General features: G+C 41.2%; 1 protein-coding gene across 1 annotated transcript in view; it reads right to left on the bottom strand.

The window, feature by feature from the left end:
• The window catches only part of kcnq3 (potassium voltage-gated channel, KQT-like subfamily, member 3), a 169,646-nt gene that overhangs the window by 22,070 nt on the left and 122,054 nt on the right, over positions 1 to 25,522 (bottom strand). The window contains exons 3-10 of the mRNA XM_045693793.2: positions 20,720 to 20,810; positions 20,408 to 20,534; positions 18,706 to 18,878; positions 15,915 to 16,088; positions 12,109 to 12,219; positions 11,180 to 11,275; positions 3,986 to 4,084; positions 2,918 to 2,940 (exon numbers count right to left, since the gene is read on the bottom strand). Of these exons, the coding sequence (XP_045549749.2) occupies positions 2,918 to 2,940; positions 3,986 to 4,084; positions 11,180 to 11,275; positions 12,109 to 12,219; positions 15,915 to 16,088; positions 18,706 to 18,878; positions 20,408 to 20,534; positions 20,720 to 20,810 (894 nt within the window). The remainder of the gene's footprint in view (positions 1 to 2,917; positions 2,941 to 3,985; positions 4,085 to 11,179; positions 11,276 to 12,108; positions 12,220 to 15,914; positions 16,089 to 18,705; positions 18,879 to 20,407; positions 20,535 to 20,719; positions 20,811 to 25,522) is intronic.

Below are 25,522 nucleotides of genomic sequence, written 5' to 3'. Positions count from 1 at the left end.
ATATCCATGAATGAAAAGGACTATTGAAAGGTGGTAGTACAGTAGGAACATAAGAGGGCCTTGGGCCTTCTTGTCTTTCCAAGGACAATGTATTTCAACTCTCCTCCTCAAGTAGCCCCACACAGCACAAGTAAACCGGATTCAACTTCTCAACTAATCATCAAGGCCTTGATTGATGATTATGTGGGGCTAAAACCCTCAAGGAGTTGAGAAACACTGGCATAGGACATGCTACAGTGAACGTCAACCTGGGACTGATTATACCTGGTTCTAACATGCACCTTTGAACTGATCTTGACCACATTCTAATTGTGTTCACATTTTTAAGCCCTGTTTATAACTGGTGCTAACATGCACCCTTTCTCCTGATCTTGTCTACATTCAGAACATTTTTAGACAGGTTAGACAATTCTTATTTTTATTTTTTTTTAACCCTTATTTAACTAGGCAAGTCAGTTAAGAACAAAGTCTTATTTACAATGACGGCCTACCCCGGCCAAACCTGGACGACGCTGGGCCAATTGTGCGCCGCCCTATGGGACTCACAATCACGGCCGATCTCCCTGACCACCTCCAAAGGTAGGCATTGTGTCTGGATATTAATCAAGTTTAAACAGATCTGGATGGTCAAACCACTTAAATAATCCTTATAACAGCTTCTAAAATCATTGACAGGTAGCACCATTGACTTATGCCATCATTAATTGTCTTAAAATAAATACATCATGTTATTTTGAAAGAATATCAGTCTAATCATTTTCACATTTTAATACAATGTGTAGACCCGAAAGCCTTTAAAAGATTGTAATCAGATCTTCCTGACCACCTCCGTAGGTATTCAGGCACGCATTGTCTTGATATCTTACAGGTGTAGACGGATCTGTACAGTGCAACCATTTAAACCATAATTATTCTGTCCTCCAAAATCATTGACAGGGGACACTACTGACTTATGGCTAGGGCTGTTACAGTGACCATATGATATAGGAATTTATATGATTTATAATGACTAAAGTATTCCACCCTGAAATGTATGATGAATTACAATTATAAGACTGTAATTCTCTAATGTGTGTGCATAGGACAAGTTAAGACTTTACTATTTAGCAATGTAAGTGAGACATTTAAGGAGAAGAGAAACTGTCGACAGACAACTTGTGACAGGCAACTGTGAAACTGATAACAGGAAGAAGGTCTCCCCACCCAGGGAGGGGAGAAACCGTTAGGCTTGCAGTAGATTATGAAACATATTGAAGCAATGTATTTGTTGGAAAATTCTTCTAAATAGCATTGACAGTGTTAGAGAAGAGGAGGGGTATTTATAAGGGGTATGGTATGACCAAATGTGAGGTATAAAAGGCAATGTGCATAGTATGATTTTCAGAACGTTCTCTGAATACATTTCTGACCTATTGCAGACTGGGACTTTGTCTAATTCTTCATTAACCAGGGATTTACAACCCCTGGGAATTATTCAAAGCTTAAGGTTTAGTTGAGTTCACAACATTGGGATGAAAATTCTCATGACACCATATTACCGCCACACCGGCGGTCACGAGTCACGAAGGCTGTCAAATTCCATGTGAGTAATGACGGTTTAGTCACAGTAATTAGGCCTCTCCAAGCTCTGATGCTGCTGATGGTTTTAGTAGCCTTCCAAACTTGCTAACTGCCTGGTACTCAGCACTTTTGTCCCTCTAATCACTCTGACATGAATGCAAATGTAATCGAAAATCTAATCAAACACTTCATGAGAGACCATGAGCTCATGTTGCAGAACATTTCTATAGGCTATGCAATTGCGCGAGAAAACAGTGATGGCCTTTATTAAAATGAAGAGGTTGCCATCAGCTTCTATAGGCTAGGCCTATATATCATATATATAGATATCATTCTTAAGTGATAAGCTTATATTGTCACCCATCAGACTATTCTTGATTTAATGTTGTCTTTACATATACTAAATAGTATATGTGTAAAATTTGTTTTGATTTAGAATGGACCATTATCATGCATCGGTCTTGAAACAGGGGCAGGGGGGAAAAAATACATGAATGGAGGATGCTTTTCCCATGGTATATTTTCATGCCAGCCAGGTAGGCTATACTCCTGTTGTAAAGAGAAGCAATGTACTTAATATTAGGAAAGTTGAGAAATAAATATAGTAGGCCTAGAAAGCTAATGTGATCCTCCTCTTTTTAATAGAGGCCATCAAAACTCTTCTCACGCAATTGCATAGCCTATAGAAATGTTGCGCAACATGATCTCTCATGAAGTGTTTGATTCGATTTTCGATGACATTTGCATTGATGTCAGAGTGATTAGAGGGACAATACAGTGCTGAGTAAAGGCAGTTAGCAAGTTTGGTAGGCTACTAATGACCATCAGCAGCATCAGAGCTTGGAGAAGCCTAATTACCGTGACTAAACCGTCATTACTCGTGACCGCTGGTGTTGCGGTAATACGGTCACCGTAACAGCCCTAGCCCTGTATTAATGTTCTATGGTGCAATAAAAATAAAATGTACGAATGTCAAGACCTCACAGAATTATCCAACTCTCCTAATGATCTAACAGTCATTATAATTGAAAAGTAACTAATGGACTAGCTAATAGATTTCTAAAAATAATGTATCTAATTTGAGAGGTTTCTTCATTAAAGAAGAAGACGTGTGTGAGAGAAAGTCATAGAACACATATTTATAATGGCCATTAGCCACTACTTAGTTGGCAGATTGATATGAGTTGTGAATTAATCGAGGAAGTTATTTGAAGAAGGGGTATTCTGGGACCCTCGTTAGTCTTATGAGCTAAATGAGCTAATGAAAATGCCATGAGAGATTGTTATACTAGTGACTTTCCATGTTCGTGACTATACATGATCTATCAGTAGAAGAGATCAGTCATTGGTGACCTACCTTGCTATGCCCTCGAAATTATCCTTCCTTTGGACACAGAAAGAAAATACAGTAAATTAACGCAGTTTTAAGAACTTAAAATGCATGCTACCACTCAATATAACATGAAATGGACACTAAGGACAGTAGTTTTGCACAACCTCCAACATCTCAATCTCTATATTTGTCCTGTACCAGAGAATACCAGTGAAAAACAGGACTAGGCCTATAGATAAATAAGTAAAACTGTATGAAAATATTTAGACACTATGTTTACATTTCAGATCATGTAGGATCACATTACAAGAGGAAGCTAAGGTAGAGTCTTAGCAATAAAACTATATTAATAATGCTGTTAGGCTCTATGAGGCAGTTAACATGAGATTAGATGCTTATTCAGTCATCAACTAGCTATTATGACAACTGTTATTTCTAATGACAATATTATTTAAGTCCTATAACAGACATTTCACTTAATGTATATTTTGACCAAGAAAACAAATCAGTGATGAAAAAGACAGACAGTTAAAATAGGACCAAATGACATCTGTGTTACCTCACAGATTGTTATCCTGTTTGGTTGCAGGAATCCAGTTTTCCATGGAAACCAATGTCTCCAACTCAGGGTAATGTAAATCATGCAAACTAAAAAACAAAACAAATAATGTTGAACAAATCATATGGTGAGGATACAAATGCACAAATTAATTGATAAATCATTAAGAAACTCACACTGTACATGTTGGATTGACAACATGAATGCAACACTTGATCAAACAAAAACACATTGTAGCATGCCATAGATAAAGAGTGAGAGTTTCACATACATATGTAGGATCTTAATTTGATCACCCTGTTACAGGAGAACTTTCCTGTATGCAGGAAATGTAAAACTTGTTGTGTATTTGAGGTTTAAAAAGGTTTGTTTGTAATTTCCACTTTGAAATGCCAGACTTAATTTTCTAAATATATCAACCCCTACAAAAATTCACATAAAAATGCAAATAAACTGTTGCTGCAGGATTATTTTATTTTTCAAACTGGCTCAAATTAAGATCCTACATATGTATCAGAAATGTACGCAAGTACTTGCCTGAAACAGGGTAATGAGATGACCGTTTCGTAGAATCTCCATGTGGAAATAAGGTCCTCTCTGATGGGATTGGTGGCATAGTATCGCCAGGCAGACTGCACACGAAAGAAAACAATACACATTTTGTAAGGAAAGTCATCTAACTGTTTTTTTCCATGTTTGTGTGTGTACCAGTTGCCAATTAAACCCCCATGAAGTTTTTTTTATGTATTATTAAATCATCACTGTATGTCTAATATACAGTACCAGTCGAAAGTTGACACACACCTACTCATTCCAGAGTTTCTGTATTTTTACTATTTTCTACATTGTAGTACTCGCATATGGAATCATGTAGGAACCAAAAAAGTGTAAAACAAAGAAAAATATATTTAAAATGTTTGATTATTCAAAGTAACCACCCTTTGCCATGTTAAGAAAAACCCTCGAATGAGTAGGTGTCCAAACTTTTGACTGGTACTGTATAATTTGTTATTTTTAAATTTAACCTAACTAGGAAAGTCAGTTAAGAACAAATTGTTATTTACAATGACAGCCTACTGCGGCCACCCCCCCCCCCCCCTCGCACTGCATTATTTCTGCCTCATGCACAAATTCATGTTGCTACTCCAATGACCAGAGAAAGTGAACTATTCCTCGATATTAAAAAAGACACGCGCCACAAATAATAACAACGCAAGCTGATCGAAACACTTACTCATTCATTGCAGAGTGGAAGAAGGTAGAAAGCGCATTTTATGGCTTATAAAACTGTTGAACAAAGTGTTGACAGTGCTGAATAACAACTTAAACATGAACTTACTCGTAAAGATGGCACTGAAGAACATGGCTGACGTTCTACATTCTCCCAACCAATTGTGCTATTTAGTAGTTTGTTTTGCGTAACTCTTTATTTTTTTTACTTATTGTGTACAAAATGTTGCTGCTACCGTCTCTTATGACCAAAAATAACATCTGGACATCAGAAAAGTGATTACTCACTGCGGACTGGAAGAAACTGGTAAGACTATCTTACCAAGGGGACATTAAATATCTTATGTTTCACCATGTTGTGGCTGAATGACGACATGGATAATATAGAGCTGGCTGGGTTTCCCGTGCATCGGCAGGACAGAGAAGCTACGTCTGGGAAGACAAGGGGCGGGGGTGTGTGTCTATTTGTCAATAACAGCTGGTGTGCGATGTCTAATATTAAAGAAGTCTCGAGGTATTGCTCGCCTGAGGTAGAGTACCTCATGATAAGCTATAGACCGCACTATCTACCAAGAGATTTCGCGTCTGTATTATTCATAGCCATCTATTTATCACCACAAAACGAAGCTGGCACTAAGACCGCTCTCAAACAACTCTATAAGGCCAAAAGTAAAGAAGAAAATGCTCACCCAGAAGAGGTGCTCCTAGTGGCCGGGGACTTCAATGCAGGCAAACTTAAATCCGTTTCACCTTATTTCTACCAGCATGTCACGTGTAACCAAAGGGGAAAACAATTCTAGACCAACTTTACTCCACACACAGAGTTCGCATACAAAGCTCTCCATTTGGCAAATCTGACAATAATTCTATCCTCATGATTCCTGCTTACAAGCAAAAACTAAAGCAGGAAGTACCAGTGACTCGCTCAATACGGAAGTGGTCAGATGACCCGGATGCTACACTACAGGACTGTTTTGCTAGCACAGACTGGAATATGTTCTGGGACTTATCAAATGGCATTGAGGAATACACCACCTCAGTCATCGGCTTCATCAATAAGTGCATCGATGACATCATCCCCACAGTGACTGTACGTACATATCCCAACCAGAAGCCATGGATTACAGGTAACATCTGCATCGAGCTAAAGGCTAGAGCTGCCGCTTTCAAGGAGCGGGAGACTAATCCGGACGCTTATAAGAAATCCTGCTATGCCCTCAGATGAACCATCAAACAGGCAAAGCGTCAATACAGGATTAAGATTGAATCCTACTACACCGGCTCTGACGCTCGTCGGATGTGGCAGGGCTTGAAAACTATTACTAAACTATTACCACAAAGGGAAACCCAGACGCGAGATGCCCAGTGACGCTAGCCTACCAGACGAGCCAAATGCCTTCTATGCTCGCTTCGAGGCAAGCAACACTGAAGCATGCACGAGAGCACCCGCTATTCTGGATGACTGTGTGATAACAAGGTCTTAAACCTTTCAACAACAAAAAAAGGAACTAAAACGATGAAGTCACACGTCATAACGCATCGGTAGCCGATGTGAACAAAATCTTTAAACAGGTCAAATTCGCAAAGCCGCTGAGCCAGACTGATTACCAGGACGTGTACTCAAAGCATGCGCTGACCATGTGTCTTCACTGACATTTTCAACCTCTCCCTGACCGAGTTTGTAATACCTACATGTTTCAAGCAGAGCGCCATAATCCCTTGTGCCCAAGGAAGCGAAGGTAACCTGCCAAAATGATTACCGCCCGGTGGCACTCACGTCGGTAGTCCTGAAGTGCTTTGAAAGGCTGGTCATGGCTCACATCAACAGCATCCTCCCAGACACCGTAGACCCACTCCAATTCGCATACCACCCCAACAGATGCCCAGATGACGCAATCTCAATCACACTCCACACTGCCCTTTCTCACTTGGACAAAAGGAACACCCATGTGAGAATGCTGTTCATTGACTACAGCTCAGCGTTCAACACCATAGTGCCCACAAAGCTCATCACTAAGCTAAGGACCCTGGGACTAAACACCTCCCTCTGCAACTGGATCCTGGACTTCCTGACGGGCCGCCCCCAGGTGGTAAGAGTAGGCAACAACACGTCTGCCACGCTGATCCTTAACACTTGGGCCCCTCAAGGGTGTGTGCTTAGTCCCCTCCCGTATTCTCTGTTCACCCACGACTGCGTGGCCAAACACGACTCCAGCACCATCATTAAGTTTTCTGACGACACAACAGTGGTAAGCCTGATCACCGACAACGATGCAACGGCCTATAGGGAGGTGGTCAGAGAACTGTCAGTGTGGTGCCAGGACAACAACCTCTCCCTCAATGTGAGCAAGACAAAGGAGCTGATCGTGGACTACAGGAACAGGCGGGCTGAACAGGCCCGCATTAACATTGACGGGGCTGTAGTGAAGCGGGTCGAGAGTTTCAAGTTCCTTGGGGTCCAAACAAACTATCATGGTCGAAACATACCAAGACCGTCGTGAAGAGGGCACAACAAAACCTTTTCCCCCTCAGGAGACTGAAAAGATTTGGCATGGATCCCCAGATCCTCAAAAGGTTCTACAGCTGCACCATCGACAGCATCCTGACCGGTTGCATCACCGCCTGGTATGGCAACTGCTCGGCATCTGACCATAAGGCGCTACAGAGGGTAGTGCGAACCAAGCTTCCTGCCATCCAGGACCTATATAATAGTGTCAGAGGAAAGCCCATAAAATTGTCAGAGACTCCAGTCACCCAAGTTATAGACTGTTTTCTCTGCTACCGAACGGCAAGCGGTACCGGAGCACCAAGTCTAGGACCAAAAGGCTCCTCAACAGCTTCTATCCCCAAACCATAAGACTGCTTAACAATTCATAAAATCGCCACCGGACAATTTATATTGACACCACCCCCCTCCCTTTTGTACACTCGCTGTTTGTTTGTTACCTATGCATAGTCACTTCGCCCCCACCTACATGTACAGATTACCTCAACTAGCCTATGCCCCCGCACACTAACTTGGTACCGGTGACCCCTGTATATAGCCTCGTTATTGTTATTCTTACTTTTTATTTCAGTCTACTTGTAAATATTTTCTTCTTCTTGAACTGCACTGTTGGTTAAGGGCTTGTAAGTAAGCATTTCACGGTAACGTATTGTATTCGGCGCATGTAACAAATAACATTTGTTTTGATTTGAAAAACAGCAGCTCTTTGCTGTATTCGTTGAGTCTCTCTAGTAATGTATTTTTAGGTATTTTTTATTGTACCTTTTACCCTTTTATCTCCCCAAATTTGTGATAGCCAATTGGTAGTTACACTCTTGTCCCATCGCTGCAACTCCCCTACGGACTCGGGAGAGGCGAAGGTCAAGAGCCATGCGTCACCCAAAAGGAGTCGCTAGAACGCGATGGGACAAGAAAATCTCGGCCAGCCAAACCCTCCCCTAACCCGGACGACGCTGGGCCAATTGTGTGCCCCCTCATGGGTCTCCCGGTCACGGCCGGCTGTGACACTGCCTGCGATCGAACCCGGGCTGCAGTGACGCCTCAAGCACTGCGATGCAATGCCTTAAACCGTTGCGCCTCTCAGGAGGCCCTCTAGTCATGATTTTAAAAGTTTAGAAATCTCACAGTATCAACTTTGCTGTGTGTTCAAGGATTCTTTTAACGGTCTACGGCTCGAGGAAACTGTGCCGACAAGGTGATCTGAGCTATCTGATTGGCCAGCGGTAGGCATATGGATGCACTTGATTTGCTCTCTGGGCCTGCCGGGTAGGCGGAGTTCTACCTTTAGACACATTAAATGGTTCAAAATGGGAACACTTTGCCTTCCCGGTCCTAGGGCTGCTGAATCAAGTGCACCTACTATCAACAGCGCGAAACGATAAAAAAATAGGGATGCAAGGCTTATCCATTGATTTTTTTTACAGAAATGTTTGATGATTGACTAGGAATGCCTTGGAGATCGACCAGTAAATCACGATTGACCGGTTGGTGACCACTGGTCTAGACTCTCGAGCCTACCCCACTTAACCTGTTAGGGCTAGGGGGCAGTATTGACACGGCTGGATAAAAAACGTACCCGATTTAATCTGGTTACTACTCCTGCCCAGTAACTAGAATATGCATATAATTATTGGCTTTGGATAGAAAACACCCTAAAGTTTCTAAAACTGTTTGAATGGTGTCTGTGAGTATAACAAAACTCATATGGCAGGCAAAAACCTGAGAAGATTTCATGCAGGAAGTGGCCTGTCTGACAAGGTGTCGTTCTTCTTGTCTGTGTTTATTGAAGAGTGAGGATCTTAGCTGTAACGTGACACTTCCTACGGCTCCCATAGGCTCTCAGAGCAGGGAAAAAGCTAAATCATGGCTTTGCAGGCTCTGGTTGAAAAAAAGTAGCGCGTTTGGGTAGTGGCTGGTTACAGTACTGTGAGACTCAGGCGCGTGCCCACGTCGACCGAATGCTTTGTTTTCTTTCCTCTGTTTACCTAAACGCAGATTCCCGGTCGGAATATTATCGCTTTTTTACGAGAAAAATGGCATAAAAATTGATTTTAAACAGCGGTTGACATGCTTCGAAGTACGGTAATGGAATATTTAGAATTTTTTTGTCACGAATTGCGCCATGCTCGTGACCCTTATTTACACTTGGGATAGTGTCTTGAACTCACGAACAAAACGCCGCTATTTGCATATAACGATGGATTATTTTGGACCAAACCAACATTTGTTATTGAAGTAGCAGTCCTGGGAGTGCATTCTGACGAAGAACATCAAAGGTAATCAAACTTTTGTAATAGTAAATCGGAGTTTGGTCAGGGCTAAACTTGGTGGGTGTCTAAATGGCTAGCCGTGATGGCTGGGCTATCTACTCAGAATATTGCAAAATGTGCTTTCACCGAAAAGCTATTTTAAAATCGGACATATCGAGTGCATAGAGGAGTTCTGTATCTATAATTCTTAAAATAATTGTTATGTTTTTTGTGAACGTTTATCGTGAGTAATTTAGTAAATTCACCGGAGGTTTGCGGGGGTATGCTAGTTCTGAACATCACATGCTAATGTAAAAAGTTGGTTTTTGATATAAATATGAACTTGATTGAACAAAACATGCATGTATAGTATAACATAATGTCCTAGGTGTGTCATCTGATGAAGATCATCAAAGGTTAGTGCTGCATTTAGCTGTCTTCTGTGTTTTTGTGACATTATATGCTAGCTTGAAAAATGGGTGTCTGATTATTTCTGGCTGGGTACTCTGCTGACATAATCTAATGTTTTGCTTTCGTTGTAAAGCCTTTTTGAAATCGGACAGTGTGGTTAGATTAATGAGAGTCTTGTCTTTAAAATGGTGTAAAATAGTCATATGTTTGAGAAATTGAAGTAATAGCATTTCTAAGGTATTTGAAAATCGCGCCGCGGGATTACACTGGCTGTTGCGTAGGTGGGACGATTTCATCCCGCCTAGCCCAGAGAGGTTAAAAAAAGAGTTATCATTTTCACAATTTCAGAGTGTTCTTTTGACCTCGTAGTGTGGAAATATAATTAAAATCACGTTTTTGACTGCACCTTTAAGGAAATCACTAGTCAGTACAATACCACCACTATGCGTATGGAGTGGGAATAAATGTCAGAGGCCCCACAGGGTTCAGTCCTTGATCCGCTGTCATTGTTCCATTAAGGCGACATACCAGATCTATCCTGTTTTCTCAAGTCTTCCCAGCGAGCACATTTGGTTCCTTAGAATTTTTTGAAACAGGTGTTTTTGGTTTCAGATTTGTTCTGTGAACAAAACCCTCAAGTTTCCTGACCGGTAAAACAAAGCTTTTGTTCTCATAATGTATAAAAAACAAACATTCCAGACGGTTTTGTGAACATTTGTTTTTAGGTTGAAGGTGGATTCTGTGAACATTTAATTAACGAATGTATAGGTCTGAGAATGGAAATTATAGGTGATTAAATAACATTCTGAGAACATTCTTTAAACGTTGTGAAAGTTTTGTTATTGTTAAACGTTTTCTTAGCACTCCGAGAACTACATTTAAAGGTTATTTGGAGATATTTGAATAACAATTTGCTTGAACTTTCGCTGAATGTTGCACTAAGATTTTTAATAACACTGCTGGCTTATTTTGGATAATTGTTTTTAACTCCAAGCACAGATAGACATAGACATACAGAGTAGGGCCGGTAGGTGGCAGGATTCGTAACCACACAGGCAGGATAATCATTTATGTGCCTAGGGAGGAAACCGCAAGTGCACACTCAGAATGTGCCCCAGTTTGACCTATACTGTCATCCAGTGATTTTAGGGGTGGTAATCTCTTTACTTAAGTTATAGGGATTTAGGTTGTGCCAGTAAAATATACCCCTTGATAATAAAAAATGTCCCTTTTCTCTCATGGATTTTCATTCAGATATTGTATGCCATAACCATTAAGGGATTTTTGTATGTGAGAGAGGCATTCCACCCTTACTATTACTGTAGTCTCACCTGAATAAGCCCAGCGGCTGGATGCCGACGCTTCTCAAAGTGCTTCTGTCTGTGCTGCTCCTGGACCTTCAAAGCCAAGCCTGAGCCCAAGATGCCCTAGGGGGGAGACAGGCAGCATTCATTAACTATCGTTCCCATTGTGGAAAAGACAGCATCAAAGGTCCAATGCAACCGTTTTTATCTCAATATATCATATCATTTCTGGGTAACAATTAAGTACCTTACTGTGAATGTCTTCAACAAAAATTGCTTCTTAGTAAAGAGCAATTTCTCAAGCAAGAATTGATACAAACTGAAATAACTAGCTGTTATTGGCAGAGAGGTTTATAACTCATTTTCTTATTGGTCTGTTAACTACTTAGCCGCCTGGTGATGTCACCAAGCAGGCCAAAATTCCATTCCACCAAAACAGGCAAAAATGTAATGCAGTCTTTTGAAACTGCTATTACACAAAAAGGTATTATCATAATTTTCACAATTTTACAGTATTATTCCAACCTCAGCTTGAAAATATATATAATACATGGGAAATCACGTTTTTGAATGCACTGGGCCTTTAATCAACTATTGATCGCCTTTGCGAAGCCACTGAGTTTACCAAGTTTACACATAGCCTAAGGAACATACACTTTATATCAAATACTGTATGTATCCATTAAGAAAACAGACCTTATTCATCAATAAAATTTTACTTCTTAATTTTGATGATTCAGTCACCTAATCCTTGAAGAATGACAAGTGTGTAAATAAGTGGTCTTACTATACAGTACATAATTAATAATTATTTTAACATTCGAACAAATTGACACTGGTGTGGTATAGAATTTGCATCTTGATGTACAATTGCAAAACAAATGCATTTGTAAAGTATGTGATAATTCATACATTTCACAATAATGTAATCACTCTATCCAAGAGTTTTTACTTACTGCAGGCAAAGCGAAGAATGACACTCCAATGAGAGCAAAAGTGCCAGCTAACAGTCTCCCAGCCCACGTCTTTGGGGTTTTGTCCCCATAACCAATGGTGGTCAATGTGATCTATGTACAGGGGAGAGAGACATGATCTTCATACATGGCGCCATGGAAACTGAAGAAATGTACAAAATGGTTGGTAATGTGAATGTTGCTTAATTTGTAAAGATGCAGATGGGATCTTGATTTCAAAGTTAAAAGTGGACAAGTGTGACATGCCAGCTGGTATTATAGCTATCCATATGTACTGCAGATGCTTCCAGCTCTCAGACATTAAAGATGAATGGGCAATAGTGTACAAAAACATTACATAAACATTGCTAAGGCATGATTGATTGAGTTTGGCTCTACTTAGGTCTATACATCCCACCTTGCACACAACTTTCTAAGAGCTTGTGAGAGAGTGGTTGTTCTATAGTTATTCTGCATACAACCTTCCCACAACTTTATGGGACTGTTGAAGGATAGTTGCTTGGCTTTGCAACATTCTCAGCATCTTTAATTAACTTTCTTTGTATTTCATTACTGTAATGTAACGTTTCCTCAAAATGGTGTGGCATTGGGAATGTTCTGAAACAGTTCAGAGATCCTTCCCAATATCACATTTTTTAGAACACTCCCAGAATATAGTCAAAAATGTTTTTAAATAGAACCTTGTGGGAACCTCCAGGAAACATTATGTTGAAGTACTGAAATTCTCCCAAAAGAATGTTGTTTCCTAAAGTTCTCTGAACTATTTGAGAACATTCCCAACATCACACCATTTTTGAGAATGTTCCCAGAATAACGCCCCAAAATGACATTAACTAGAACCATTAGGGAACCTGGAGGAAATGTTATGCTGAAGTAATGAAATTCTCCCAAAATGGAGGCTGTTTCTTATAGTTCTCTAAACTATTTGAGAACATTCCCAATATTAAACCATTTTGAGATTGTTCTTAGAATATTACCTACAATTAAATGAAATGTAACCATGTGGGAACTTACAGGAAACATTCTGTTAAAGTAATGAAATGTAACAAGAAAATCATGGTTTTTTTCAAGTTCCTTAAATGTGCTGAGAATGTTCCAAAGCCAGGCAACTATTCTGCACCATTGTATGAAAAAATAACCATAGTAGTGGTGCGTGGGTCAGCTGTTTGTTCACAAGCACCCGCCCACAATTGCTATTAACCCATCCGCAACCGCCTGACTATATGTGTGTGATAAAGCGAAAATCTGAGGCCTGCACCAGTCCCTAACTCCCTAACATAGAAAATGTGCTGTAGGCTACAGTCAGAGATAGCGGAACAATTCTTTGACAGGGTTGCAGGATTTTTTTTTGCCTGGTTTATATGTTTCTGCTTATAATTTCCAACTATTTGTTAGTCAACTTCTCTACCATTAAATACATGCAGCTTCTCTTCATATATACACTGAGTGTACAAAACATTAGGAACACCTGCTCTTTCCATTATATAGACTGACCAGGTAAATCCACTTCAATCAGTGTAGATGAAGGGGACGAGACAGGTTAAAGAAGGCTTTTAAGCCTTGAGACAATTGAGACATGGATTGTGTATGTGTGCCATTCAGAGAGTGAATGGGAAAGACAAAGGTGAGTTTATCAAGAACTGCAACACTGCTGGGTTTTGCACACTCAACAGTGTCCTCTGTGTATCAAGAATGGTCCACCACCCAAAGGACATCCAGCAAACTTGACAACTGTGGGAAGCTGTTCTGAGCTGTGTCTCCTGACCCCTCCTGTCTCAGCCTCCAGTATTTATGCTGCAGTAGTTTATGTGTCGGGGGGCTAGGGTCAGTCTGTCACATCTGGAGTATTTCTCTTGTCTTTTCCGGTGTCCTGTGTGAATTTAAATATGCTCTCTCTAATTCTCTCTTTCTCTTTCTTTCTTTCTCTCAGAGGACCTGAGCCCTAGGACCATGCCTCAGGACTACCTGGCTTGATGACTCCTTGCTGTCCCCAGATCACCTGGCTGTGCTGCTGCTCCAGTTCCAACTGTTCTGCCTGCAGCTATGGAACCCTGACCTGTTCACCGGACGTGCTACCTGTCCCAGACCTGTTGTCCCAGACCTGCTGGAACCCTGACCTATTCACCGGACGTGCTACCTGTCCCACACCTGCTGTTTTCAACTCTCTAGAGACAGCAGGAGCGGTAGAGATACTCTCAAAGATCGGCTATGAAAAAGCCAACTGACACTTACTCTTGTGTTACTGACTTGTTGCACCCTCGACAACTACTATGATTATTATTATTTGACAATGCTGGTCATTTATGAACATTTGAACATCTAGGCCATGTGCTGTTATAATCTCCACCTGGCACAGCCAGAAGAGGACTGGCCACCCCTCATAGCCTGGTTCCTCTCTAGGTTTCTTCCTAGGTTTTGGCCTTTCTAGGGAGTTTTTCCTTGCCACCGTGCTTCTACACCTGCATTGCTTGCTGTTTGGGGTTTTAGGCTGGGTTTCTGTACAGCACTTTGAGATATCAGCTGATGTAAGAAGGTCTATATAAATACATTTGATTTGATTTGAGGGCAAAAGGGGGTGCAACTCAATATTAGGAAGGTGTTCCTAATGTTTTGTACACTCAGTTTCCCAAACTTGGTCCTGCCCCCCACATTCTCTCAAGATGCTGAAAGAAATACATCATATCCTCCTATATACTCCATATATACTCCTGTGCCCATGTCAAAATGTGCATTTGGTGTATAATTTTACTGTAAGAAATACTTAATTCTGCAGGAGTTAATATTACGGCTATGTGAGCTGGTATAGACCTACAGTCAGTGTCCAGATTTCAGATTCTATTTAACCCATCTGAACAGCAGGCTACAGTTCCCTTCATGTGCCATAAGCCTTTTTGAAGTCCCCGTCTTGTGACTGTGGAATTTGTAGAGCACCTCACAATCATCACACATAATATAGCTGGCACTGCTATCATCCTCTTTTACCATTTCACCAAATCTTTTCCAAAAATGACTTTCCTGACCCTCTCTTTCCAACTCTCCATTTCACAGCTTTTCTCTAATTGAATTGAAATCCGACATTGTCCTTTTCGCCTCTGTGAATAGCGTTAACTTTTTAATGCCGTTCCCAAAAGCATTTGGCGATTGGCGTGTAGGCCTTTTTGGCGCGCGTACAGTTAGGCCCTAAAGCTTAGGCTTACGCACTAATGCCAGGTAGTCTAAAATAATGAAAGAAAAACGTAAATGTAGACTATACTGTAGATATAAATTGCACAAGAATGAAACATTTCTAGATTTTTTTTAAGGTATTGTTTTCTATTTATCCCACCTGCCCTTCATCCACACAATATTTCATGATCCTAAACCGGCCGCCCCGCGGTAATCCGCGGGGAGTGCGGGTTATGAGTCAACCCGCGCATCACTAAACATAGGGCAACCGCGCTCTCTAGGAAACATATGGTTCTTAGAACTTTTTGTGCAAACTGGGAATATACCAGTTGGCTGAGATTCTCTTAAAACAAAGACCTGGGCAGGTACCAACTACGGGCTTTTCTATAAATACATACCGGTCCCCACCACAGTTTCTTTTAAAACAAAGACTTGGGCAGGTACCAACTACGGGCTTTTCTATAAATACATACCAGTCCCCACCACAGTCTCTTTTAAAACAAATACCTGGGCAGGTACCAACTACGGGCTTTTCTATAAATACATACCAGTCCCGACCACAGTCTCTTTTAAAACAAAGACCTGGGCAGGTACCAACTACAGGCTTTTCTATAAATACATACCAGGCCCCACCACAGAGCGTCGGCATATGTGTCAAAGTCCTGGGGTTCGGGCTTAATGGTGGGGCTATCAGTATCCGACACCTCCATGGTGACATCGTCCTTCTCCACCAGGTACACCAGGAAGGAGGCCAGAATGAGGGACAGGAAGCCAATGTACCAAGCGGTGATCAGCTCCTAAAAGCCAGTCACAAAGAAACATACAGTAAGACTTCTGATGTGTATTTAGGGACGTGAAGCACTCTGAACTTTGCAGATTGAAAAACAGTACCAGTCAAAAGTTTGGACACACCTACTCATTCAAAGATTTTTCTTTTTTTACTATTTTCTAAATTGTAGAATAATAGTGAAGACATCAAAACTATGAAATAACATATGGAATCATGTAGTAACCCACCAAAATAATCCTTAGCAATCTACACACAATACCCCATGAAGACAAAGCAAAAACAGGTTGAAATTTGTACAAATGTATTAAAAAAATATATAAAAAAAAACGAATATACTTATTTAGATAAGTATTCTTTGCTATGAGACTTGAAAAATTTTGCTCAGGTGCATCCTATTTCCATTGACCATCCTTGAGATGGATTCCAATCAAGTTGTAGAAACACCTGTGGTAAATTCAATTGATTGGACATGATTTGGAAAGGCACACACCTGTCAATGTAAGGTCCCACAGTTGACAGTGCATGTCAGAGCAAAAACCAAGCCATGAGGTTGAAAGAATTGTCCGTAGAGCTCAGAGACAGGATTGTGTCGAGGCACAGATCTGGGGAAGGGTACCAAAATATTTCTGCAGCTTTGAAGGTCCCCGAGAACACAGTGGCCTCCATCATTCTTAAATAGAAGAAGTTTGGAACCACCAGACTCTTCCTAGACCTAGTCGCCCGGCCAAACTGAGCAATCGGGGGACAAGGGCCTTGGTCAGGGAGGTGACCAAGAAACCGATGGTCACTCTGACAGAGCTCTAGAGTTACTTTGTGGAGATGGGAGAACCTTCCAGAAGGACAACCATCTCTGCAGCAGTCCAGAAATCAGGCCTTTATGGTAGTGTGGCCAGACGGAAGCCACTCCTCAGTAAAAGGCACATGACAGCCAGCTTAGCGTTTGCCAAAAGTCACCTAAAGACTCTCAGACCATGAGAAATAAGATTCTCTGGTCTGATGAAACCAAGATTGAACTCTTTGGCCTGAATGCCAGTGTCACGTCTGGAGAAAACCTGGCACCATCTCTACGGTGAAGCATGGTGGTGGCAGGATCATGCTGTGGGGATGTTTTTCAGCGGCAGGGACTGGGAGACTAGTCAGTATCGAGGCAAAGATGAACAGAGCAAAGTACAGAGAGATCCTTGATGAAAACCTGCTCCAGTGCTCTCAGGACCTCAGACCGAGGAGAAGGTTCACCTTCCAACAGGACAACGACCCTAAGCACACAGGCAAGACAATGCAGGAGTGGCTTCGGGACAAGTCTCTGAATGTCCTTGCGTGGTCCAGCCAGAGCCCGGACTTAAACCTGATCAAACATCTCTGGAGAGACCTGAAAATAGCTGTGTAGCAACACTCCCCCATCCAACCTGACAGAGCTTGAGAGGATCTGCAGAGAAGAATGGGACAAACTCCCCAAATACAGGTGTTCCAAGCTTGTAGCATCATATGCAAGAAGACAAGGCTGTAATCACTGCCAAAGGTGCTTCAAAAAAGTCCTAAGTATAGGGTCTGAATACTAAAGTAAATGTAATATCAGTTTTTTTATTTGTATAAGGACACTGTGCCTTACTGTGTGTAGATGGAGTATAAGAACACTGTACCTTACTGTGTGTGTAGATGGAGTATTTTGAAAAATATAGTTAATTGTTTGAAACCTGAACGTTTTAATACATATTATGAGGCATGCCTTACCTTGCTTCAAAGTAACCTATTAGATCTCCTCTATTTCTAAATTTCTAAAGGATATTTTCATCTCTGTCACATGAAACCGCTCACATTTGCAATGCACTTTTGACAATGGTGTTTTCCCACTAATAGCATTATGGAACAAATGTAGCCTACTGCCTTGTGCGCATTGCTGCGCTCATAATGTGAAGAAATAATAGTTTAGAAATATTTTAAGCTAAACGTTCTGATCGGTTGCATCAGACTCAATGCTTTAAAAAATTATGTTGCCTAGGCCTATCAGTTCTAATAATTTGGGATCGTCCCACAACTGTCCCAGAGTCTGTTTGGAATAGGCCATTTATTTCTCGACAAGCTGACCAATGGAATAGGTAGCGTAAACTTTTCTACTATAGTAGATTGACATAGTTTAGTGATTTTGCGGTTCGTTACTCGTCTTGTTGGCTGAGGAAAAGTACATGTGGACAGTTATTCTAACATGTTCAAAGTGCACATCAGAATTCGATAAAAGGACTGCACATTTTTGCATCCTGGACTTGAATGTTCTGTTAATATCAATTATCATATTCTAAATGTGATTTCTGTCATTCTGAGCACCGTGGGTGGATGCCCTAACCAGGTTATACACCCAATGCATATGGGTCTGGTAAATTTGTCAAATGTCCGGTAAATTAAAATGCTGCCTGTCAAATATCCAGCACCACATTTTCCTACAGGAAACCCTGCTCTGTGGGAGTAGATGGAGTAAGTGTTTATGGACACCATACCTTACTGTGGGAGTAGATGGAGTAAGTGTTTATGGACACCATACCTTACTGTGGGAGTAGATGGAGTAAGTGTTTATGGACACCATACCTTACTGTGGGAGTAGATGGAGTAAATGTTTATGGACACCATACCTTACTGTGTGCGTAGATGGCGGAACCCAGTAGTTTCCAGGTGCCTCCACGGCGGTCCATGCGGAGCATGCGCAGAATCTGCAGGAAGCGCAGACTGCGCAGAGACGTGGCAAGCACATTGCCTTGGTTACGCACAGCAACCACCGGAACCGAGGCAATCAGCACAAAAATATCTACCAGAGAGAAAATGAAAAGACAAAACATCCAAAATTAGATTAAATTCATAAACCAATTGTCAATTTGTATAACATCGGGACGGTTTCCCAGACACAGATTAAGCCTAGTGGAGAAACTCTATTGAACATGCTTTTTAGTTTAGAACTAGGCTTAATCTGTGTCTGGGAAACCAGCCCACAGTTGTATATTTAACTGATAAGTCTACAATATCAACCAGATGTAAAGAATTGTGTGAGAGGATGATTGTGTTTTGAAAAGTTCTGGGTCGTATTCATTAGGGTTCATTAGGGAAACCAGCCCATAGATGTTTATTTAACTGATAAGTCTACAATATCAACCAGATGTAAAGAATTCTGTGTGAGAGGATGATTGTTTTCTGAAAAGTCATGGGTCATGTTCATTAGGGCACGCAACAGCAGAAAATGTTGTAAAACCTTTTGCATTTGAGCATTTGTTATTGGACAAGTCCACGTAGTCCCAGCCAGGTAGTCCCTGTTCCAGTCCATTTTTCTTCCTTTTGGTGCCTAATGAACACAACTCTGGATGTAGTGCCGACAGGTTGCTCTGGGTTAGTCCTTATTTGACAGGGAATATCTGTATTTACCATTTAAAGACATGGCTGTGTAGTAGTATATTTTAGTAATTAGCTAAAGGGCTTACTACACTGTATGTCGGGTTCAGTCTTGTACGATTATGACATGTCATATCTTACAGTATATGCGAGTAAAGTGAGTTCGTCAAAACTGAAAGCATGCAACCTAGAAACAGTTTTCAAATCCAAACTTTATATGTCCGAACTTGGCTTATTCGCTGTGGTAGAACGTTTATTTTGTTTGGCGATTTTGTGCACGTATCAAAATCCCATCAGGTAGCCTGATTTCAGATGTGTCATGTAAACAAGATTATTAGGGAAACTGTTATTTTTGCAAAGCATGTAAACGTTTAAATCAAACTATTATATTCATCTGACTGTGCATACTCAGTGCCGGCCATGTTCCTACTGGTCAGTCACAGGGATCGGTTCGTAACACTAGCCACACTGCATGATAATGGCTCAATATTTCTGACACTGTCAGAACTTTGTCGGAGCCTACAACTGCACGTAGTGGTGCTTAATTGGCAGACCTAAACCCTGTCACACTGAACGAGCCAAGATATCCGACAATCGTTTACGACCTAAGAATTTGCCCACAAGGAAATTTGTCTGGGACGGCAAAATCGTAGCATAAGACGGCTAAAATTGTACAGTCTATGCGGGCCTTAAGGGATTTTGTAACAGTATTTTAAATTCGATTGAGTGTATATGCATTTTGTACTTAACATTTTCAGATATGGCCCTGACTAATAATGAATAATAAATAATAGTAGTAAATAGTAATTATAATTACGTGCACTGCAAATAATCATAAAGCCTAAAAATGACACACATGCTAAATCTGTTTCTTTGGATGAAGATACTGCTGCGCTCTTAATATGGCTGTGTACTGGTAAAACCAAAAAGTATTCTGTACTTCCTCCATCTTACCTAAAATACATAATGGCTTGCGGGCGAATTTGAGCCGCCCCCTCCATCCTTTGTATCTGGAGCAACAGCCTGCCGACCATATTCTCAACCCAAACTCTGTTCCGAAGACAAATATGGTGGATGTTTCCTAAGAAAGTCAAACAAGACAAATAGAATACCTTCAGTAAACATTTCACATCAAATGTTGCTATTATTATGCATTAAATTCATTAGTAAATATTTTTGCAATTGGACCCAATATTAAAATGTGATGTATGTATTTCAATATTGGACTTTTGTGCATTTATTTACAAGATAAATCTTAAAACTTACCAATATAACAAGCCAATGGCCGGAGGCCTTTTCGTGTTCTTTGAAAGTTGTTAGTATGGCCAATATCAAACATCCCAGCACAATCAAAAATCTGCAAAGACAGAAAACTAGAATAGTTCACAATAGATTCAGGAGATTGTATGGCCAGCCATTTGACACCAAAGGTAGCCCATATGCTGTAATAAGAAAGTATGCTTCATTAGTAAATGGAATTGTATTTTTATTAACAATAATTGTCTACAGTGAACTCAATTTGAGACTGTATTTCGTCCGACCTTTTTGCCATTTTGTAATCACAAAGCCATGCCACTAGGGGGACTTAAGTCCTTTCTAATGTGTGGGTTTACAGAAATCTCTGCTTTATATATCCCCTAAATAAACACAATTCATAGAGTGGAGAGGTTCCTGGAACCTCAAAAACACCACATTTGACAACAAAATGTCAATTTTATCTAAAATGTTTTAAACAATTGGTGGCTCAGTGAGGGGTTAGAAGTTGTCACTCCCGGATGCCTGCTAACAGGATATGGTCTACAGAGTACAGGCCATGTGCCAAACAGAGCCATCAATCAGGTAAGTGCCCGAGCCCCTAATGGCACCCTATTGCCTATGTAGTGCACTACTTTTGGCCAGGGCTCTACAAGCAAATAGGGTGCCATTTGGGACGCATACACTGTGTACAGTTCTAGCTACCTCAAGTCAGGAAGTGTTGCTACGGTAGCCCCCAGTGTTTCTCTATCAATTACCAGGGGAACCAATTCAGGAGGTGCACATTCAAGCCCAGCGCTAAAACACTTGTTTCAACTGATCAACTAGTTCTAACCCAGTACTAACAAGCTCAGTACTAACACACCTGTTTCAACTGATCAACTAGTTCTAACCCAGTACTAACAAGCCCAGTACTAACATACCTGTTTCAACTGATCGTGTTCAAGCCCAGTACTAACACACCTGTTACAACTGATCAACTAGTTCTAGCCCAGTACTAACAAGCCCAGTACTAACACACCTGTTTCAACTGATCAACTAGTTCTAGCCCAGTACTAACAAGCCCAGTACTAAGACACATGTTTCAACTGATCACCTAGTTCTAACCCAGTACTAAACTAACAAGCCCAGTACTAACACACCTGTTTCAACTGATCAACTAGTTCTAGCCCAGTACTAACACACCTGGTCCAACTGATCGTGTTCAAGCCCAGTACTAACACACCTGTTTCAACTGATCAACTAGTTCTAACCCAGTACTAACAAGCCCAGTATGAACACACCTGTTACAACTGATCAACTAGTTCTAGCCCAGTACTAACACACTTGTTCCAACTGATCAACTAGTTCTAGCCCAGTACTAACACACCCGTTTCAACTGATCAACTAGTTCTAGCCCAGTACTAACAACCCAGTACTAACACACCTGTTTCAACTGATCAACTAGTTCTAGCCCAGTACTAACAAGCCCAGTACTAACACACTTGTTTCAACTGATCAACTAGTTCTAGCCCAGTACTAACACACCTGTTTCAACTGAACAACTAGTTCTAGCCCAGTACTAACACACCTGTTTCAACTGAACAACTAGTTCTAGCCCAGTACTAACAAGTCCAGTACTAACACAACTGTTTCAACTGATCAACTGGTTCTAGCCCAGTACTAACACACCTGTTTCAACTGATCAACTAGTTCTAGCCCAGTACTAACAAGCCCAGTACTAAGACATGTTTCAACTGATCACCTAGTTCTAACCCAGTACTAAACTAACAAGCCCAGTACTAACACACCTGTTTCAACTGATCAACAAGTTCTAGCCCAGTACTAACACACCTGTTCCAACTGATCGTGTTCAAGCCCAGTACTAACACACCTGTTTCAACTGATCAACTAGTTCTAACCCAGTACTAACAAGCCCAGTATGAACACACCTTTTACAACTGATCAACTAGTTCTAGACCAGTACTAACACACTTGTTCCAACTGATCAACTAGTTCTAGCCCAGTACTAACACACCTGTTTCAACTGATGAACTAGTCCTAGCCCAGTACTAACAACCCAGTACTAACACACCTGTTTCAACTGATCAACTAGTTCTAGCCCAGTACTAACAAGCCCAGTATGAACACACCTGTTACAACTGATCAACTAGTTCTAGACCAGTACTAAAACAATTGTTCCAACTGATCAACTAGTTCTAGCCCAGTAATAACACACATGTTTAAACTGATCAACTAGTTCTAACCCAGTACTAACAAGCCCAGTATGAACACACCTGTTACAACTGATCAACAAGTTCTAGCCCAGTACTAACACACTTGTTCCAACTGATCAACTAGTTCTAGCCCAGTACTAACACACATGTTTCAACTGATCAACTAGTCCTAGCCCAGTACTAACAACCCAGTACTAACACACCTGTTTCAACTGATCAACTAGTTCTAGCCCAGTACTAACAAGCCCAGTACTAACACACTTGTTTCAACTGATCAACTAGTTCTAGCCCAGTACTAACACACCTGTTTCAACTGAACAACTAGTTCTAGCCCAGTACTAACACACCTGTTTCAACTGAACAACTAGTTCTAGCCCAGTACTAACAAGCCCAGTACTAACACAACTGTTTCAACTGATCAACTGGTTCTAGCCCAGTACTAACACACCTGTTTCAACTGATCAACTAGTTCTAGCCCAGTACTAACAAGCCCAGTACTAAGACACATGTTTCAACTGATCACCTAGTTCTAACCCAGTACTAAACTAACAAGCCCAGTACTAACACACCTGTTTCAACTGATCAACTAGTTCTAGCCCAGTACTAACACACCTGTTCCAACTGATCGTGTTCAAGCCCAGTACTAACACACCTGTTTCAACTGATCAACTAGTTCTAGCCCAGTACTAACACACCTGTTCCAACTGATCACCTAGTTCTAACCCAGTACTAACAAGCCCAATACTAACACACCTGTTACAACAGATCACCTAGTTCTAGCCCAGTACTAACAAGCCCAGTACTAACACACCTGTTTCAACTGATCAACTAGTTCTAACAAGCCCAGTACTAACACACCTGTTACAACTGATCACCTAGTTCTAGCCCAGTGCTAACAAGCCCAGTACTAACGCACCTGTTTCAACTGATCAACTAGTTCTAACAAGCCCAGTACTAACACACCTGTTTCAACTGATCAACTAGTTCTAGCCCAGAACTAACAAGCCTGTTTAAACTGATCAACTAGTTCTAACCCAGTACTAACAAGTCCAGTACTAACACACCTGTTTCAACTGATCAACTAGTTCTAGCCCAGTACTAACAAGTCCAGTACTAACACACCTGTTTCAACTGATCACCTAGTTCTAGCCCAGTATTAACACACCTGTTTCAACTGATCAACTAGTTCTAGCCCAGTACTAAAACACCTGTTACAACTGATCAACTAGTTCTAGCCCAGTACTAACAAGCCCAGTACTAACACACCTGTTTCAACTGATCAACTGGTTCTAGCCCAGTACTAAAACACCTGTTACAACTGATCTTGTTCAAGCCCAGTACTAACACACCTGTTTCAACTGATCAACTAGTTCTAACCCAGTACTAACAAGCCCAGTACTAACACACCTGTTACAACTGATCAACTAGTTCTAGCCCAGTACTAACACACCTGTTTCAACTGATGAACTAGTTCTTGCCCAGTACTAACACACCTGTTTCAACTGATCAACTAGTTCTAGCCCAGTACTAACACACCTGTTTCAACTGATGAACTAGTTCTTGCCCAGTACTAACACACCTGTTTCAACTGATCAACTAGTTCTTGCCCAGTACTAACAAGCCCAGTACTAACACACCTGTTTCAACTGATCAACTGGTTCTATCCCAGTAGTAACACACCTGTTACAACTGATCAACTAGTTCTAGCCCAGTACTAACAAGCCCAGTACTAACACACCTGTTTCAACAGATCGTGTTCTAGCCCAGTACTAACACACCTGTTTCAACTGATCGTGTTCTAGCCCAGCACTAACACACCTCGATTCAACTAAATTAATAATCACCAAACCCAAGGTTAGTTAAATCAGGTGTGAGATAGTGCTGGGGAGGGGCCAGCTGAGTATAAGACTGTATCATCTGCATATAAATGGATGAGAGAGCTTCCTACTGCCTGAGCTATGTTGTTGATGTAAATTGAGACGAGCGTGTGGCCTAGGATCGAGCCTTGGGGTACACCCTTGGTGACAGGCAGTGGCTGAGACAGCCGATGTGCTGACTTTATACACTGCACTCTTCGAGAGAGGTAGTTAGCAAACCAGGCCAAAGACCCCTCAGACACACCAATACTCCTTAGCAGGCCCACAAGAATGGAATGGTCTACTGAAAATAATCATGGCCTCTAAACCTTCAAGCTGCATACTGGACCCTATTCCAACTAAACTACTGAAAGAGCTGCTTCCTGTGCTTGGCCCTCCTATGTTGAACATAATAAACGGCTCTCTATCCACCGGATGTGTACCAAAGTCACTAAAAGTGGCAGTAATAAAGTCTTTCTTGAAAAAGACAAACCTTGACCCAGAAAATATTTAAACAATCGGCCTAAATCAAATCTCCCATTCCTCTCAAAACATTTTTGAAAAAGCTGTTGTGCAGCAACTCACTGCCTTCCTGAAGACAATGTATACGAAACGCTTCAGTCTGGTTTTAGACCCCATCATAGCACTGAGACTGCACTTGTGAAGGTGGTAAATTACATTTTAATGACGTCAGACCGAGGCTCTGCATCTGTCCTCGTGCTCCTAGACCTTAGTGCCGCTTT

This window comes from Salmo salar, chromosome 14 (assembly GCF_965601325.2).
Source record: "Salmo salar chromosome 14, fSalSal1, whole genome shotgun sequence".
In the NCBI taxonomy this organism is placed as follows: Eukaryota; Metazoa; Chordata; class Actinopteri; order Salmoniformes; family Salmonidae; genus Salmo; species Salmo salar.
This window is presented reverse-complemented; position numbering and strand designations above follow the sequence as displayed.